The sequence below is a fragment of the Rhinoderma darwinii genome, chromosome 4 (assembly GCF_050947455.1).
Source record: "Rhinoderma darwinii isolate aRhiDar2 chromosome 4, aRhiDar2.hap1, whole genome shotgun sequence".
NCBI classification, from domain to species: Eukaryota; Metazoa; Chordata; class Amphibia; order Anura; family Rhinodermatidae; genus Rhinoderma; species Rhinoderma darwinii.
This window is the reverse complement of record NC_134690.1, coordinates 99,701,899-99,722,336: the sequence shown is the minus strand read 5'-3', so window position 1 is coordinate 99,722,336 and position 20,438 is coordinate 99,701,899. Positions and strand designations below refer to the sequence as shown.

Here is a 20,438-nt window from a genome sequence, read left to right as displayed (position 1 = left end):
GCATCAAACTGTGGTAAAAACGTATGCGGTTTTCAAATGCATTTTTTTTTAATGCGGTTTTAACCTTTAAGCAAAGTCACATTCAACTTCTTTTATTATCCACTTCCGGTTTTGGCTTCAAAAACGGCATAAAAAAGCTGAACAAAACCTGCACACGTCTGAACTAGCACCATGAGGAGGGAGAGCTCATTATAGTGTTCTTTTAACTCTTTCCTTTCCAGAGCGCACCACTCTGGGCTGTAACAAGGCGCTCCACGCAGGAACTGATCTTTACGAGGGAGCCAGATTTCCCCCAGACGTCTCCTTGATTCGGAGATGGGGAAGTCAGCTGATATAAGAGGTCATGTGACCCGGTGCAGGACACAGCGTTGAGGACATGGCGCGCACGCAGCTGCTGGTACTCCTGGCCGGGCTCTGCTTGGCAGGCAGCGATGCTTTCACACAAAGAAGCTTTCAAAGCAAGTCCGAAGTGCTGGTGACCGTGCAGCAGGATCGCTGGTTTATGCAGAGGCTGGACCACTTCAATGGGGCTGACACCAGAGTTTGGGAGCAGGCAAGTTACAGCGAAAGTCTTATATACGGTTTACTGTCTATTCACACAGAGCGGTCTGATCATGGCTTGATGCTGCGTTTACTACAAAATACTGTGATTTTATTTAAAAAAAAAAATATTCAATGAATCATTACTTGACTGCATTGTGTGAACATACCCTAATGCTAGCACCTACGCCAGTTTTGCATTTGGAGCTACTTTAAAAGTAATAGCCGGCAGCTGTGTAACTAGCCGTTCCCTAATAGTGTTCTTGGAATTTGACGTGTGTGTCACACTAATGTGCTCAGATTCAGTTCCGTTATGTGGGCTATACCGGTATTTCGCTGCGTCTGACGTGATGCCTTCTCCCTTTTGCACACTTCTGCAGGTGTAGAGATGTGACTTGTGTGCCCGATAGCAGAGACCTTCCTGATCCTTCTGTATATTAGTGCAGAGGTAAACCGTGTGGGGGATTTATTAAGGCTAGCATTTCATTCACCACTCTTAAGCCCAAGTATGTCTGAGTGCAATATACGCCAAACGTATAATGCGGCTGATTGCTGCCCTTTTTACAGCGGCCAATGATCGGGAATTACAGTTCATACAAGGGTCCGTCCCGACCATTGGCTCATGTATCTGGCTCTTTAGTTATATTCTTGGCATTTTATGCCCCTACAAATGTTGCGGATTTCCATTTCTTCGCATCTACCAAATCTGTGGTGAAATCCATTTTGTTACGTGTGGATTTTGCTACCGAATCCCAATGAATTTCCCCGTTTTACACTGAAAAGGGTGAAATCCGCTGTGAGCGTCCAACAGAACGAGAATGCTGCGTGTTTGTTCAAATCTCATCCACGTGGCTGGGACTGTAATTTGCTGTGGATTTTCCACACAAAAAAAAAAATCTGCAGCATTTCTGGCTGGTGTGCAGGGGCCTAATGTAATAGGGGGCATATATATATTATTAGATACCACCTGCTAGGTTTTTCTTTTTTTGCTCTCCGGCTTCTTTATAATACGGACTAGCAGTGAACATTCTATACCCTGCACTGCTGAATAAAGTGTTGTGCATGTAGTTCTCAGTTATGCAGTTACCCTAAATTTAAAAAATCGGAAGAAAGCGACGCCACATTGTCATGTGATTTAGTTCCTCTTCAAAAGCAGTTTACATGATTAACCGTTTTCTATCCATTCTGGAGCAAATCATTAAACATGTATATATGTAATACCTTTTTAGTTCTGTATCGGTTTAGTCTTCTAGTTGCAGGAGGTTACACATCTGACTTTTTTTTTTTGTTCTCGAGATCTACTCCACTCGTTATGGGAATAGGTGAGCTTTATATATATAATATATGTGTGTGTGTATCTCTAGGTGTAGGGTCCAGCTATGGGGGGATTATACTGTGTGGGCTAAACTGAGGGTTAGAGACATGGCTTAAAGAGGCTCTGTCACCAGATTTTGCAGCCCCTATCTGCTATTGCAGCAGATCGGCGCTGCAATGTAGATTACAGTAACGTTTTTATTTTTAAAAAACGAGCATTTTTGGCCAAGTTATGACCATTTTTGTAGTTATGCAAATGAGGCTTGCAAAAGTCCAAGTGGGTGTGTATTATGTGCGTACATCGGGGCGTTTTTACTACTTTTACTAGCTGGGCGTTCTGAAGAGCAGCATCGGCGTTTGCAGGTAAGTCGATATAGCTACTTACCTGCAAACGCTGATGCTGCTGCAGAATCAACTGTAGCCTCTGGTGCCGATGTGTCCTGGCTCGTCTGACACGATGCAGGACCTGTGAGTGACGTCACAGCGTGATCTGGCAGAAGCTGGGCGTTCTGAAGAGAAGTGGATGATACTTCTCATCAGAGCGCCCAGCTAGTAAAAGTAGTAAAAACGCCCCGATGTACGCACCTAATACACGCCCACTTGGACTTTTACTGTTAAACACACCCACTTGGACTTTTGCAAGCCTCATTTGCATAACTACAAAAATGGTCATAACTTGGCCAAAAATGCTCGTTTTTTAAAAATAAAAATGTTACTGTAATCTACATTGCAGCGCCTTTCTGCTGCAATAGCAGATAGGGGTTGCAAAATCTGGTGACCGAGCCTCTTTAAGTAGAACATGCTCCATAATTCCCGGCATGGTTCTACGGCACTGACACTTATCCGTAGCGATACAGAAAGGTGTCTGCGGCCAATAGAACTAGGCGGGTCCGTAATTGCGGACAGTGTTACGGTCCGCAATTGTGGAGATCTTCTACAGTCGTGTGCATGGGGTCTTACATAGTGTTTCAATCCTGTACGAATTTGTTTGAACGATGTAAGTTGCAATGTTAAATACTTTTGTGTCAAAAATGACAAAAGTATAGTAGATCTGATACCGTTATTGGCTGACCATAAAAGTTCTATATGCAAGCTTTCAGAGCACAAAGGCCCCTTCAGGCAGTTTACAAATGAATGTCTTAGGCCCCATGCACACGACCGTAAACTCCCGTAATTACGGGCCCATAGACTTCTATTGGCCACGGGTACCTCCCCTTATGCTTACGGTAAGGTGCCCGTGCCGTTGAAAAATATAGAACATGTCCTATTTCAGGCTGTAATTATGGCACGGGCAGCCCATAGAAGTCTATGGGGTTCCCGTAATTACGGGTGACTTCGTGTGTGCACCTGTAATTACGGGAGCGTTGTTAGGTGACGTCAGGGGATAGTCACTGTCCACGGTGCTGAAAGAGTTAAACGATCGGCAGTAACTGTTTCAGCACCCTGGACAGTGGCTACCAATCACAATATAGATAAAGTTGTAAAAAAAAAAGACGTTCAGACTTACCCAGAACTCCCTGCTTCTTCCTCCAGTCCGGCCTCCTGGGATGACGTTACAGCCCATGTGACCGCTGCAGCCAATCACAGGCCAATCACTAGCTGCAGCGGTCACATGGACTGCCGCGTCATCCAGGGAGGTCGGACTGCATGTCAAGAGAGGGACGTGTCCCCAAGACAACCGCCGGGTAATTATGAATTTCTTTTACTTTTATTACGGAAAGGGCTGTCCTTTTTCTCTATCCTGCACTGATAGAGAAGGGCTGCCGATTAGTGCAGTGCAATTTTGCACGTACCCGTAAATACGGGTGGAATACAGGTCGAATACGTGTGACCAAGGACCTGTATTTACGGGTGGACAAAAATATGGTCGTGTGCGTGGGGCCTTAGAGGTGATAGATACATCATTAAGATAAGCCGGGCCCATAAAACGGAGGTTATAGGGGTGATGACTTAGGAGTTAAGGCATCTGGAGTCAGTCTGATGGGGGACGTGACGTGTGTCCATGTAGTGGCTCATAAATCCAGGCGTTAGATTGAGGCCTTGTGTCAATGACTGGAATTTTATCATCCCAAATTTTTCTTTCTCTGTTGTTTTTAAAATGACCCTTTTAGTATTAGGACCTTTAAATCTGCCAAACTGTGATCAGGTCCAGAGAAATGTTTTCCCACTGGTGTATCCACCTCCTGTTTTATTGTATGTCTGTGAAGATTCATCCTGGTTTGTAGTTTTTGTATTGTTTCTCCAATGTACACAGGATCATGTACACTACATTGGAGGATGTACAGGAGAACGTGCCAGTGATTTTATAGTCCTGCTGCGTGTTTGGTATCTGGATGGTGTTTGATGACCAGATGTTGGTACAGGTCTTGCACTTTCTATTGTTGCAAGGAAAGGTGCCAGTCTCTGATGGTGGTGAGAGGGACTTCTGACCAGGAGATTCCTTAGGTTTGGTGGCTGTTTGTAGGCAAGGAGTGGTAAATCTGGGAATATTTCCTTCAGTTTATTGTCTTTGTTGACTACAGGTTGGAGATCAGCAGCAATTTTCCTCAAGATGTTAATTTGTGGGTTGTATATGACCACTAGGGGCACCCTGCTGTTGTCTTCCTTCTTTTTGTACTCCAGAAGATTGCTCCTTGGAGTTCTTGTTGCTCTGTAGATCTGATCATCTATAATCCTTGGATGGTATCCCTGTTGTAAGAATGTATTCCTCAGTGATAGCAGGTGTTGTTTTCTGTCTTCACTGTCTGAACAGATTCGTATATACCGCAGAGCCTGGCTGTAGATCATGGATTTCTTTAGGTGTCTTGGATGGAAGCTGTTCCATCTCAGATATGCTGGACGGCCGGTAGGTTTATGGTAGATTGTTGTTTGTATGGTATTGTCTCTCATGTATATGGTCATGTCCAGGAAATGTATTGGAGATGTTGAGTAGTTGAGAGTGAGTTTGATGGTAGGATGGAACTTGTTGAAGTTTTTATGGAAAGAAAGCAGTTCATGTTCAGAGCCTGTCCAGATTATCAGCAGGTCATCAATGTACCGGAAAATGCTAGAGGTTTAGTTGCGCAGGTTGATAAAAACTCCTCCTCTAGTTTGGCCATGAACAGGTTAGCATATTGTGGTGACATTTTTCTACCCATAGCGCTTCCCATACATTGCAGATATAGGTCTTTGTCAAATAAAAAAAAAAATTGTGATGGAGTACGAACCTGATGAGTTGTAGGGCTGGCTCTGTCGCTAGATTGTTCTTTTGAAGAAAGTGTTGGCATGCGGCTCTGCCATCCTCATGGGGGATGTTAGAATACAGAGACTCCACATCGATGTAAGTTGAAATTCATAAGATTGGATTTTTCACTTACGTTGGGAGTGCTACAAGGTTTTCTTTCTAATATAAATATAGATATCTCTCATTCATGTCATGAATATGCATCTGGTTTGTCATGCCATACAGTGTTATACGATCTCACTGACCCGTTACACCCAATCACAGTTCAAAAGAAATCTAATAACTCCTATTAATAAATGTGTCATGTCTTTCACAATTGTGGGGCAACAACTGGGCCATGCACTTTCAATTCTCCCCGTTAGCCATAAAATGATAAAACCTACTCCTCTCACGGCCCCCCCCCTTGTATTGTGGCCCATACAAGGTCCTGACTGCGTCAAGGTATGAATACATATTGTTGTAAATATGTGACGCCGTTCTGATGCTGGGTAACATGGCAAAGGTTGCCATTTTTGTAGCAACTGCAATGTTCCTGTGGTAGTGTGAGCATGCATGAGAGATTTTTGTGTATATTTGTTTCATGGAATTTTATATGGACTCGTGGAGTGTAGCATGTAAAGAACAACAAGTATGTTCATTATGGGACTCTGTGATCATATTGGCGATCCGGCGGTGCAGCGCTCCTCTGTGCGGATTCTATGGTAGACTCTCTACCTGGCGGTTACTGCTTCTCCTCCACTACCAGTCTGGTTGCCTTCATGGATGGGCAACTGAACAGCACTGCTGAAGGAGAGGTTCCCTTTAGGAATGTGGGCCCTGGGTAATTGCCCTGTGTGCCATCCCCCCTAAATCCAGTCCTCACAGTAGGATACATTGCCCCAACCCGCAGGGAATCTCCTGATCTCCCGGTCTATAGATGGACAGTGATGTCAGGAGCTACAATACCAGAGTTCCCGGACAGAACATTGCAAGCGCTCTGGCCAGGGACTCAGTCTGGAGGAGATCCATTGTTAACCACTTTTCAATGCCCGAGTTCCTGGCCAGAGCATTGCAAGCGCTTTAGCCTGGGACTCCGGCTCTGGAGAACATCCTGACGTCACTGTCCATGTATGGATAGTGATGTCAGGAACGTCCCAAGGGCCAAAGTCTGCGGGCAGTGCTCTTCTGATGCTCTGCCCGGGGACACGGGCATTGGAAAGCTCCTGCCATTGCTGTCAATATATGGATAGTGATGTTGCGATGAATACCTGTGACTGATATCATACAGTGGCATCAGTCACCCACAGACTCCCATGTTAAAAAAAATTGGAATAGCATAGTCTACCATGTTCCATTCTTAAAATAAACAAAAATGGACGCCTTCCTGATGTACACGCTGCGTATAGGGCAAAAAAACTATGTAAACTAGGCCTTAGGGGCCGATTTACACGAACGTGAATTGCGTCCGTGCAGGCCACGTGGTTTTCACGCGGCTCGCATGGACCAATAGAAGTATATGGGGCAGTACAGACAGTCCGTGTTTTTTGCGCTGCGTTTGTCCGCAGCGTAAAAAGCGCGACATGTTCAATATCTGCGTTTTTCGCCCATCACGCACCCATTGAAGTCAATGGGTGCGTGAAAACCAAGCATGCCACACGGAAGCACTTCCGTGCGAACAGGCTGTTTCGTGCAACAGCTGTCAAAAGGATGAATGTAAACAGAAAAGCACCACGTGCTTTTCTGTTTACAAACATCCAAATGGCGAGTCATAATGATGGCGGCTGCGCGAAAACCACTTAGCTGCGCATCATATGCTGCTGCCACACGGAGCTGTCAAGTGGCTTTCGCGCAGGCAAAACGCTGCGTGTTTTGCGTGCGAAAACTCCACGTTCGTCTGAATCAGGCCTTAATGGTCATCATACAAATTAGCTAGAAATAGTCCAAAATGGCTTATTTCAGCTGATTATCTGGCAAATGAATCTGGTTGGAAAATGGTAATGCAGGTTCAAATGAAAGGAGGATTCCAAGGCACTGGGTTAATTTAAAACGTAGTATTTATTCTTATGTCAAGTGTAAAAGTGATACGTTAGTGACATTTTGGCCAAATGGCCTTTTCCAAGCTGAGCAGGAAACACTGATGGATGGACCCACGCTGAGTGGAATGGAGTTCCCATTACCTTGTGGTTGCTATATATACACGCACACATGTGTGTTCACCCTCATTAGCTTGAGAGGTCATTTGGCCCAAAAGTCGCTAATATATGGCTTTTACGCTTGCTACGAGAATAAGCCTTACGTTTTCAATTAACCCAGTGCATTGGAAACCCCTTTTTTTGTTTGCTTTTATCCAATAATGGTGGATTATAGCTCGAAAGAGCAAATTTATTTCGGGAGCGGTGCTGAGGATTCTTGTGTTGTCTCGTGGTCTTACAGGTTCACATATCACGAGGAGAGATGGTAAATAAATCTAGCTTATTTAGATAAAAATAAATACTATCCTTTTCAATTTCCAATTCTAGGATTTTCCAAGGACCCTTTCTTTTGCCTTCAGACTCAGGGACACATTTGTTACAAAATTCTAGTTCTGATACTAAATATCCATTCAAGAGGATCAATTAAAATGAGTATCTCTACCATGAACTTAAAGGGAAGGTGTCGCGAATTTTTATTTTTATATATATATATAATATTGCTTTTAGTATGTTATTAAATACTTTTTATTTTTTGTGTTGTACTTTTTTCTTTTACTTCACTATGGGGGCTGCCATCTTTTTTTTTTTTCTTCTCTGTATGTGTCGATTAACGACACATACAGAGATGGAATACGGCACATACATCCCCATAGAGAATGCGAACGGGAGCCGTTCCATTCACTATAGCGTACGCCGTCTGTGTGGGAACGGTGCATGCGCCGCTCCCACACAGACCAAAAGGAAGGTCTTTGGCAGAACGAAATCCGGCGCCATTTTCATGTGGACCGGAAGCCGTGGCCGGACAGTAAGATGACTACTTCCGGTCACGGCTTCCGGACATATGTTCCAGGCAGCGAAGACGCGAGGAGTAGGAACGGAGGCGGCGGCAAGACCAGGTAAGTTATGTTCATGTATGTGATGTGTGTATTATATTCGTGTTATACTGTCTGATTACCACTGTATCTAATCCTCCTACACTGTGTGCTGCCATTTTCTGAGCGAATGCACGCTGTAGGAGGATTAGAAGATTCAACCACCTCTTTCTCCTGGCACTAGTCAGGAGAAGGGAGGGGGGGGGGATTCTGTGAGGACACTAGAGCGAGTGTGTCTACACCAAATTTGCAGCATAAAGCAATGAGGTTGCTTTACCACATTGCAATGCTGCAATTTTGGGAATTGCTCCCTCTAGTGACCAGCACATGGAAATGTTATAAATTAGAATCTAATTTTATAATATTTCCTGACCATGTTTAATCACTTATATACTAACTGTTTAACTAAAAAAAAAAAAAAAAAAAATTCTAGCGACACATTCCCTTTAAATTAATATAAATTCACATGCGGCAGATTTGTGCAGAAATGTCTGACCATCCTATTCATCTGAACGGACTTGCAGAAATCCACACTTCATCAACGTTATCATCCAGTTGTATGATCGGATTTTTCAGTTGCAGAATTTTATGCAACGAATCTGCCGCATGTGAACATGCAGTCTCAAGGAAAATTGACTTTAGGGTAACAGTCTCAAGATAAAGACCACAGATGAAGTCCAATTAAAATACCTTACACTTATATTTTTCTAAAGGAATGTGTCAATTTCTTATACATGTAATGGCCTATGTTTAATTTCGCTAACATCTTGCGCATATAGTTTTTTCTTTTGGGGTGCTTTAACCCCTTCCCGCTTTGGCCACTTTTGGCCTTCCTGACAGCCTTATTTTTCAAACCTGACATATTTCACTTTGATGAAATAACTTCGGAATGCATTTTACATCTCCAAGCGATTCTGAGATTGTTTTCTCGTGACACATTGGACTTTATGTTAATGGAAATTTGCTCAATACATTCAGTTTTTATTTGTGAAAAACACCAAAATTTAGAGAAAAATTGCAAACACATTTAAATTGAGAAAAATGCAAATTATCTGCTTGTAAGACAGGCAGTTATACCACACAAAATTGTCACTAATTAACATCTCCCATATGTCTACTTTAGATTTGCATTGTTTTTTGAACATCCTTTTATTTTTCTAGGACGTTCCAAGGCTTAGAACTTTAGCAGCAATTTCTCACATTTTCAAGAAACTAGTTTTCAGGGACCAGTTCAGTTGTGAAGTGTCTTTGAGGGCCTTCTATATTAGAAACCCCCAATAAGTCACCCCTCAAAGTATTCAAAACAGCATTTAGATAGCTTCTTAACCCTTTAGACGTTCACAGGAACGTTTCAAAGTAGAGGTAAAATTTACGAATTTCGTTTTTATTTTGCAGAAATTCATTTTTAATCCTTTTTACTTTTTTTTGTAACATAAGGTTTTATCAGAGAAATGCAACTGAATATTTATTGCCCAGGTTCTGCAGTTTTAGGAAATATCCTACGTGTGGCCCTAGTGTTCTTATGGACTGAACGGGTCTTCGGAGCACCGTGTGGATTTTGGGGCTTCCTTTTTATTCGGATATATTTTAGGCACCATGCCAGGCTTAAAGCGCTCTCGCGGTGCCAAAACAGTGGAAATCCCCCAAAATGGACGCCATTTGGGAAACTACACCCCTCAAGGAAATTATCTAGGGGTATAGTAAGCATTTTGACCGCACAGGTTTTTTGCAAAAATTATTGGAAGTAAGCTGTGAAAATTAAAATCTACCTGTCGGATAGCAATATTTTTTTTTTTCTCCTTTCCACCAGGACCAAAGGAGAAAAAGCAGCACAACGTTTGTAAAGCAATTGTAAAGATAATACCCCATACGTGGTCGTAAACGGCTGTTTGGACACACAGCAGGGCTTAGAAGGGAAAGAGCACTATTTGGCTTTTGGAGCTTAAATTTAGCAGGAATGGTTTGCGGAGGCCATGTCGGATTTGCAAAGCCCCTGAGGGGACAAAACCATGAAAATGCCCAAGAAGTGACTCCGTGTAGGAAACGACACTAGCTTTAGCTCAATTTCGTTTTCTCAACAAATAAAGGAAAAAAAGAATCCCAACATTTGTAAAGAAACTTCTCCAGAGTACGACAATACCCCATATGTGGTCATAAACGGCTGTCTGGACGCACGGCACGGCTCAGAAGGGAAGGAGCGCCATTTGGCTTTTGGAGTGCAGATTTAGCTGGATTGGTTTCTGGGCGCTATGTCGCATTTGCAAAGTCCCTGTGGGACCAAAACAGTGGAACCCCCCCCCCCCCCAGAAATGACCTCATTTTGGAAACTACACCACTCAAGGTATTCACCTAGGGGTGTAGTGAGCATGTTAACCCCACAGGTGTTTTGCAGAAATCCGTGTGCACTCTGGAAATGGAATTTTGTTGCATAGATATGCCAATATGTGGTGCCCAGCTTGTGCCACTATAACAAGACAGCTCTCATTGTTATGCTGTGTTTCTCGGTTTTAGAAACACCCTACATGTGGCCCTAATCTTTTGCCTGGACGTTCGACCAGGCTCAGGAGTGAAAGAGTACCATGCGAAGTTGGCGCCTAATTTGGCGACTTACAAAGTATTGGTTCACAATTGCAGAGGCTCTGATGTGAAATAATAAAAACCCGCTGAGAAGTGACCCCCATTTTGGAAACTACACCCCTCACGGCATTTATTAAGGGCTATAGTGAGCATTTTCACCCCACAAGTCTTTTCCATAAATGATTGCGCTATGGGTGGTGCAAAGTAAGTGTTAATTTTTCCCTAGATTTGCCACTGAAATGGCATATGTCCTGACCAGCTTGTGCCACTGGAGACACGCATCCCAAAAATTGTTAAAAGGGTTCTCCCGGATATGGCGCTGCCACATATGTGGAAGTAAATTGCTGTTTGGGCACACTGTAGGGCTCAGAAGGGAGTGAGCACTGTTCGGCTTTTGGAGCGTGGGTTTGCCTGGTAGTTTTTGTTTTGGAATTTTACTGGTGCTTCAGCTTATGAGGGGGCACATGTAAACTGGGCAGAGTTCATCAGGGGCATAGTCAGGTGGTATAAAAATGGGCTAAAATAACCCAGAGATGTGTGTTACACTGTGACACAATCCTTTATCCACAGGCCACTGATAGATGATGTCCTTTCTTATCCCTCTTTTGGTCTGCACCTTTGCAGTTTGGGGAATTTTACTGGGAAGTGTTGTCCTGGTATAATATGGGCGCCCTCGCTTCCAGCAGATGTTTGGGTCCTCCCCCTTCCTTGTTCCATAATTTTAGGTCTTTGATAAATCACCTTTTGAAACCGAAGAAATGTTCCCCTTGGGCCTGCACAACTGCATTTTTCTTTCCTGACTCATTGGAGCCTTAACAAATATTTTAATTTTTTTTCTTTAAATTTTTTATAGACTTTTTTTTTTTTTTTTTTTTTAAGAGCATTCACCATGCGTTATAAATTACATGTTAACGTTATTCTGCGGGTCAGTACGATTCCGGCGATACCTAATTTATAGCGCTTTTTTTTTTTTTTTTTTTTTTATGTTTTACAACTTTTTGCACAATAAAATTTACTTTTGTAAAAATGTATTTTCTGTTGCCATGTTGTAAGAACCAAAACTTTCATCTTTTTGCGAAGGAGCTGCATGAGGGCTTGTTTTTTGTGAGACTAGCTATATATTTTTTTTTTTTTTAAGGTACCATCTTTGGATACATGCTACTTTCTGATCACTTTTTATTCCAATTTTTGTAGGGCAGTGACAAAAAACGTGATTTTGTTTTTTTTTTTAACACCGCTCACAGCAGGGAATAAATAACATCTTTTTTTTTTTATAATTCAGGCCGTTACGGACACAGCGATACCAAATATGTACGGTTTATTTTTTTGTTTTTCAATAATAAAGGACCTGTTGAGGGAAAGGGCAATTGTGTTTTATTTTATTACTTTAAACTTTTATTTAGTACTTTTTACAACTTTTACTTTTGTTTTTACACTTTTTTTATTTTATTTTTTGTCCCACTTGGGGACTTAAAAGTCCAACTGTCAGATTATTTTACTAATACTTTGCACTACCTATGTAGTTCAATGTATTAGATCTGTCAGTCATTCACTGACCCCAAGCCGATTTAGGCTTCTTCTCCGGTCGGGGCCTAATCCGCTGCCGTAATGGAAGAGCAGGAGGCCGTTGTTAGGCCTCCTGTTGCCATATCGGCAGCCCTGCTATAGCATGGCGGGGCTGCTGATCTGCTACCAACCACAAAGATGCAGCGATCACTACATCTAAGGGGTTAATGGCAGGAATCAGCGCTAGCTCTGAAAAAATTTAAACAATAATAGTTATTGATGTCCTTTTAAGATATTAACTTTATTTATCTGACCGTCTCCATCCCCTATCAATCCAAATTTATCTGTAATACTGTGAAACGAACCCTTGGTCCATGTTCACACGGCATATGTTCAAGTTGAAAAATATGAGGTTGATTTCAAGAGAAACTTTGTGTCTCTTGTGAAAAGCTTCAACAAATGACATGTCACTTGTTTTTCCAAAACGTATTTTTACAAGGCATTTTCAAATTCAGCGGTGTAAAAATATCCCTCGTATGAACTACACCACGTATTTCAACAGTAATGGGAGTGTTTTTATGCTCCGAAATACACCTGAAAATATGCTGTGTGAACATGGCTTAAGACTGCTACCGGAAGTAATGTGGCTGAAATCCGAATTTCTTTTGGTTCTGCAAAACTAAAAGATCCAAATAAATGCCCATGGGGAAAGCAGGACCAACATGTGGAGGACTGCATGCTTCATACACCGTTATAAATGTAGAGTGTATTTTGTATGCTGAGCCTCTTCTAGTCAACCTCCCAAAAAAAAAAACTATAATTTTTTTTTTATTGTGGCCCGTACGGCACAACTCTCCCAACCAACACCACTGCCCCAGATCAATACGAGATAATTAGTAAACCTGGATCTGAGGCGCGCGTGCAAAGTCTAGCAGCTGAATAAAGGAACGGACTGCAAAGCGAATGCAACAGTGCCTACTGCTTATCCAATTTACGGTTTTAGGTTTCGAAAATCAACGTGAACCTTGGCCATATTCAGTCCGATATCTTCCTGGAAGGAATGTGAGAAATTCCAGAGGTTTCATTGCCCAAGCCAAGAAAACCCCTGAACATACACAGCTATTTCATTGCAGGGCACAGGAAAAAAACGTTTTCTAATCTCTAGATTAAGCCTGGATTCAGACGAGTGTGTGCGTATTGCGCGCGCAAAAAATGCGGCGTTTTGCACACGCAAAAGGTACATAACAGCTCTGTGTGTCAGCAGCGTATGATGCGTGGCTGCTTGATTTTCGTGCAGCCGCCATCATTATGACACTCTGTAAACCGAAAAGCACGTGGTGCTTTTCTGTTTTCATTTATAGTTTTTACTGCTGTTGTGCTAATCACGCGCGTCACACAAGTTCTTCCGTGTGCTGCGCGTGATTTTCACTCACCCATTGACTTCAATGGGTGCGTGATGCGCGAACAACGCACAAATATAGGACATGTCGTGAGTTTTACGCAGTGGACACACGCTGCGTGAAAATCACGGACAGTCTGAACGGCCCCATAGACTAACATAGGTCCGTGCGAGGCGCGTGAAAACCACGCACGTTGCGCGTCTTAACAAGCCCTAACTGATCTCCAATCCACCAACTCCAGGTGGGGTTTTTGCAGGTTACGATGCAGATTGTCCGGGGAGCTGACAGGTCCCCTTAAAGTCACTTTCACATGGCAGTTTATTGCATCAGCGTTTTTATGCCAAGAAACCGAAGAGGCGCCAATATTTCACTTTATTTTTCTCTTTGTTGTACTCTTTTGTGTGAAAGGGACATTAGATTAAGTGTTTGAAGGCAGTTTATGTGCGCACACCAAGCTTGGCTAGAAGAGCGTATTTACATTCATACATTTGTGCATATGAATCTGCGTATTCTATATAAGCATGATGCATTTATTAAAAAGACTGTTCACTTCTTGATATGACCACTAGGGGTCATGCACACCCTGACAATGACTAACATCAACTCTTGTATTTTTTATTAAAGTCAAGCAAGGGTGTTGGGGCTGGGGGTCATGTACTGCGACCCCGCCTCTAATGAAATAATTATTCTCCAACTCTGTAGCAATTAGATTGCATGATGACCTTTTCGTTAGAGAATTGGCTGTAGTATGTGGTGCAGTGCAGAAGTAAGGATTGGAAGTATGAACGTATGGTGACTTGCAGAGAATACTACACCTACTATATAAAACATCTGTCTTTTTGGACAGAAATTGATGTCCCTTTTAAAACCAGTTAGCTGCTCTGAAGATGTTGTAGTAAGGACTTTTTTTATTTAAAAATTTATTTTTAATTTTTTTTTTTCATTTCGCAATATGTTTCACCGGATCCATGTTGGTACCATTCTTAGCCCATAGAAATCCATGAGATGAATTTTAAGAATGTATATTGTGTTTTCATACTTCCTGTACATATTTATTCCGTATTTTTCCAACTTTACACAACCGTACAAAAGCAGCAAAAAAATAGTTAGCTTTTTTTGTTAAAGGACTAACACAATACAGAACAAAAATGAATCCGCTACGGAAACAAAACAAACTGTAAAATCTATATATTGCGCATCCAAATGTGATCCGTGTTTTGATATGTAAGTGTGAATGAGCCCTTATGTGGTTTATTCATTCAATGACTTTGTGTAAACAAGTTTCCCTTTTCTTCTGCAGAGGTATTTCATGAATGTCTCCTTCTCCCAAAGTGGAGGTCCTGTGTTCCTGATGATTGGCGGAGAAGGTGCCGCTAATCCAGCGTGGATGACGCAGGGTACTTGGATCATTTATGCTGAGAAGATGGGAGCCCTATGCCTACTACTGGAACACCGCTTCTATGGCAAAAGTCACCCAACTAAGTATGACTAATGATGTGATAGAGGGATGATCTATTGTCAAATGTATTACCTTGTACATCATTAAATTTAATTACAATAGATTATTTTAGTTAACCCTTTACACACAATAAGACTAAGGCCTCATGCACACGACCGTAGCCCGACCGTAGCCGTGTGCACGGCTGTGATTTTCGGGTCGGCCGGCTGCGGACTGTCAGCGGACTGTCAGCCGCAAGCCGCCCGCACATGGCCGCGGCCATTGTTTTCAATGAGCCCGGACCGCAACTCCGGACCGTAATAAGACATGACCGTACTTTCTGCGGTCCGGGCTCCCGGGCCGTGCACGGACCGCAAAAACTACGGTCGTGTGCACGGCCCCATAGAAAAGAATGGGGCCGCAATTCTCCCGTGGATTTTCGGGGGAATTGCAGACGCAAAAACACGGTCGTGTGCATGAGGCCTAAGAGAATAGCAAAGTAACAAAATAGAGACTTAAATCAATGGAGCAGATTCATTGATGTACTTGCATCGCTTTTCTGCCGTAAGCATCTTAAAAAAAAAAAAAAAAAGAGGCATTCGGGTCGATTTGCCGTATCTCTGAAGCCCAGGTGGCACCTTTTCCAAAATATATAAATGTTGAAAAGTGCCATCGGTTTCACACATGGCACTGGAGGAGAGACTGTCGCTCCACTTGTATGGTGTGCCAATTTTAATAAATAAATATACTCCACTATTTTAATGTCATTCAAATTGTATCCACGTAGAAAATGTAGTTGTTTGTTCTGGCATTCTATCACGGTTACGTTTCTTATCCCTTCCTTATTAATGCCAATATTATATCATGACAATTTAGGATTACACCAAAACATAACATGTATTTTTATTTGTTGCCTGGATTATTTCAATATGTTCTCTATTGGCCTTCCAGTCATCTGGCCATGATACATTGAACATTCAGATTAAAATTTATCAGGAAGAGCACAGCCGAAAGGTTTTACGATCATTAAAGGGAAACTGTGTATTAGCAAATCGGATTCCTTTCGTCATCTGTGATGAGAAAGGAAACAAATTCATAAAACGCTATAAAGTACATTATATCAGCAAAGATGCTAGGAAAGCAGACAATGGTGTGTGTGTGTGTGTGTGTGTGTGTGTGTGTGTGTGCGCGCGCGCACATCGTTTTAAATGACCTAAACGTTGGGACTTATTTGACAGCTTTCTTTTAACGCTGCAATTGTAGCATTTGTTTCACTGTCATTCGCGAAAAAAACAGGAATACTCTCATATGATGGTTTGCATCAGGTCATTGAGTTTACAGAAGTACATAAGGAGAATATCAACTAAAAGCCTTCAATTGGATATATTGCGGCAGATTTACTAATCCAAATGCACCAGATTTCTGGCGCAAATGCAATCTGCTGAATTTATGAAGTGTTTCAGACACACTTTGCGACACTGGTTTTTAGAAAAGGGGTGTGGCTTAATATGTGCCAAATTGCACAAATTCTGGGGTGAAAAAGTAGGTTTATAGCTCTGTCACCAGATTATAAGTGCCCTATCTCCTACATCAGCGCTGTAATGTAGATAAGTCGTTTTTATTTTGAAAAACGATAAATTTTGTCCAAGTTCTGAACAATTTTATATTTATGCTAATTAGGTTCTTAATTGACAACTGGACGTGTTTTTAGTTTTTTACCAACTGGGCGTTGTGAAGAGAAGTGTATGACGCTGACCAATCAGTGTCGTATACTTATCCCCATTCATTTTTAGCAGTATTCTGAACACCGCATGATCCTGCAAGATCATGCTGTGTTGTCATACTCCCACGTTAACTTTACCGAAGTGTCTTGAGAGTGAATAGACATTGCCTCCAGCCAGGATGTGATGTCTATTCCCACTCATGAGGGCGGATTTACACGCGCGTGTGTGTTTTGCGCACGCAAAAACCGTGGCGTCTTGCGTGCGCAAAAGGCACTTGACAGCTCCGTGTGTCATGTTCATATGGATGCGCGGCTGCATGCTTTTCGCGCGGGCCGCCATCATTATGAGACTCCGTTTGGATGTTTGTAAACAGAAAAGCACGTGGTGCTTTTCTGTTTATTCATTCTTTTACTGCTGTTGCGCAAATAACGCGCATCCCACAGAAGTGCTTCCGTGTGGTGCGCGTGATTTTCACGCACCCATTGACTTCAATGGGTGCGTGATGCGTGAAAAACGCCAAAATATAGAACATGTCGTGAGTTTTACGCAGCGGACTCGCGCTACGCAAAACTCACGGACAGTCTGCACTGCCCCATAGACTTGCATAGGTTCGTGCGACCCGGATGAAAAGCACGCGCGTCGCATGGACGTATAGCACGTTCGTGTAAATCCGCCCTGACACTTGGGTAAAATTTCTTGGACTTACTCACACAGCACAGCATGATCTCGTACGATCACGTGTGCTGTCATTCACAGAAACTTTACTGAAGTGTTGGGAGTGTGGGTAGACATAGAGTCCTGGCTGGAGGCAATGTCTATTCACTCAAGACACTTCGGTAAAGTTAATGTGGGAGTATGTGACAACACTGCGTGATCTCATGAGATCACGCTGTGTTCGGAGTACTACTAAAAATGAATGGAGAGAAGTGTATGACACTGATTGGTCAGCGTCATACACTTCTGTTTACAATGCCTAGTTGGTAAAAAAAAAAAAGTAAAAACACGCCCAGTTGTCTATTAAGAAACTAATTAGCATAAATCTAACATTGTGCATAACTTGCTCAAAATTGATTGTTTTTCAAAATAAAAACTGCTGTTCTCTATATTACAGCGCCGATCAGATTATGTATGAGATAGGCCACTTATAATCTGGTGACAGAGCCTCTTTAAAGTAAGCCAGCCAAGAGGTGGTATTAAATATCACAGAAGTGTCTAATGAAGCACCACATTTATCATCTAGCATAACCCACTACATTTTGTGCATCTAGTCTATTTTCTCAAATTCAGACACCTTAGTATTAATTGTAAATCTACCCCATTTTCCTCATTTTTCTTTTCTTTCTTAGTGACATGAGCGTGGAAAATTTACCATACCTGAGCAGTCGGCAAGCCCTGGCAGATCTTGCACATTTCCAGACGGTAATGACTGAGAATCTGGGATTAGGTGATAGAAAATGGGTCGTGTTTGGCGGTTCGTATCCTGGGTGTCTTGCAGCATGGTATCGGATAAAGTATCCTCACTTGGCCCATGCAGCAGTTGCTAGCAGTGCACCTGTTAAAGCTGTTGTGAATTTTTCAGGTAAGTGTAGACTAACTATATGACATTCTTTTAGTGCTTTACCTTTTGGATTGCATCTCACAATTGAACCCACAGCTATATAGGACCCTGTGTTGTTGTGTTTCTCATAGTTTATTCTATGGAGTATGCTACACGGATATTATTCCCCTGTAGTGGACCATATTGGAGTAAGCGGTCTCCGAGAACCTTACCTACCAATACCTCATCTCCTCTGGCATGGATATAAACATACATGAATGATGTGATGATCCGCACAGGAGTGTGGACAGGGGTTTGGGGATATATAACCCTCCTATCCCAAAAAATGTACCCAAGGATTTAATGTTATTTGGTTGACTGACCTTGGCAGTATGGATTGCTACGGGGCCACTTTAACAAAATGGCACCTTCCCTGGGCCCACAAGCCAACATTAACATGACATGACGTTTTCATCCTTCCGTGCTTGTCGGCTGCTTGCATAAGGCCTGCCTGCAGGCTGAAGACCTGCGGAGGGCATGACCACAAGAATACAGGATCTAAGTGGAGGGATCCATAGTCTGTCTTCTACATAACACTTGTTAGAGGGAGTCATCTAAACAAGCGCACGTGCCGCCATTACTTCAGTGAAATCCACCTGGTGTAGAGTACCCCTACCCGTTCTCTTAGTCTTAGACTAGTTTCTTCCTAGTTAGTGATTTACCTCTATCAACCTTCATGTCTGCCTTTACTGTTCTCGTGTAAGAGATGAAGTGACACACATCGACACTTGACCTGTGTAATACAACACGAAGTGGTAAACTACAAGCAGAATGTTAGTAAATTAGACTAAAATTAGGATTTAGGTCACCTCATGCCAGTTTGCATCTGCCCCTATCTATGTTGGAGCTGCTGTGGGTAGTCCACACATGTCCCATAGGACAAATCGATCTATCAGAAATCCTCCCTACCCCTTTACATATGCCAGTAGATCTGTACCTGCAGAGCTGTGAAACCTAAGCGTTAATACTGGTATACATGAATTCATACAGATGGCTTCTCACAAGCCGCTTTTTGCTGTTGGGTAAAAGTAATCCTGACCGCAGAATGGAGACAAGTGTCATATTTTATCCATGTGGCAAATGTGATGCGAGCCGCATGTCCTGCCCAGCTGAGAGCTTCAATGGTGCCTCTCTGGTAGCGGAGACCACATTGCAGCTGAGCGCTTGTTAATAATCTCTAGTTGCGTAGCGGAGCTTTGACCTGCTCAGAATTCTTTAATTGTTGGCGACAGACATGTTCTCACACTTTATTTAACAAAACAAGTACATGTTTGTACGGTAGCCTGCAAATTGGCAGTATTTTGAGGAAAGGGACGTGATTCTATACATCTGTGTGAAAGGAGACCGAACGCATCACACGTGAGGAAATAACTACTCCTTTAGTTTTCATGTCAATGGAAAAAGGAAGAGGGATAAGTTTCCACTTTTTCGTTCTGATCTATCCGGTTTTCAGTCCTTTTGAAAAATATAAGCCGCAACCTGGTTGCTTGTCATGAGCAGCTGCTCCACTTTTTTCCTTTGCACCAGTGCTGATACACCTCCTCAATTTTTTTACTGGTACCCAGTCTAAATACCAGCTAGGCCAGTGGTTTGTTATTGGCATGATGAGGTAGGCATGATCTACGTGCATCGTAGAGGTGAACTTTGTGCCAAATTCCTCATTTTGAAATCGTAAACTTTTTGGTTTCTTTAAGTCTTCTTCTTTTTATTTTATTTTTTTTAAATCCCGAGACCGTTTCATAGATGAGGCTTGTTGTGTGTTTTTGCTTTTGCTTTGTAGAATACCTGGATGTTGTGCAGGAGTCTCTGGCAAGAAATCACTCTGATTGCCCCGGTACAATTAAAATGGCCTCAGACACCTTGCTAGAGCTGCTGGATTACAAGGAGAACTATGGAAAAATAACCAAAGATTTTTAGTAAGTAATGTAAAAAAAAGTTTTGTTTTTTTCAAAATATTGTGTAATTTACATGTTAACCCCTTCCCGCAAAATGACGTGTCTGGTACGTCTGCACATTGCAAGTAATTTACTGCAATCGCACGTATCGGACACGTCCTGTAGATGTAGCGGGCACAGG

General features: G+C 42.4%; 1 protein-coding gene across 1 annotated transcript in view; it reads left to right on the top strand.

The window, feature by feature from the left end:
• Window positions 1-324: 324 nt before the first annotated feature.
• LOC142760797 (putative serine protease K12H4.7) overlaps window positions 325-20,438 on the top strand; it is a 68,236-nt gene continuing 48,122 nt past the window's right edge. The window contains exons 1-4 of the mRNA XM_075863977.1: window positions 325-553; window positions 14,904-15,085; window positions 18,112-18,344; window positions 20,143-20,278. Of these exons, the coding sequence (XP_075720092.1) occupies window positions 377-553; window positions 14,904-15,085; window positions 18,112-18,344; window positions 20,143-20,278 (728 nt within the window). The 5' untranslated portion in view covers window positions 325-376. The remainder of the gene's footprint in view (window positions 554-14,903; window positions 15,086-18,111; window positions 18,345-20,142; window positions 20,279-20,438) is intronic.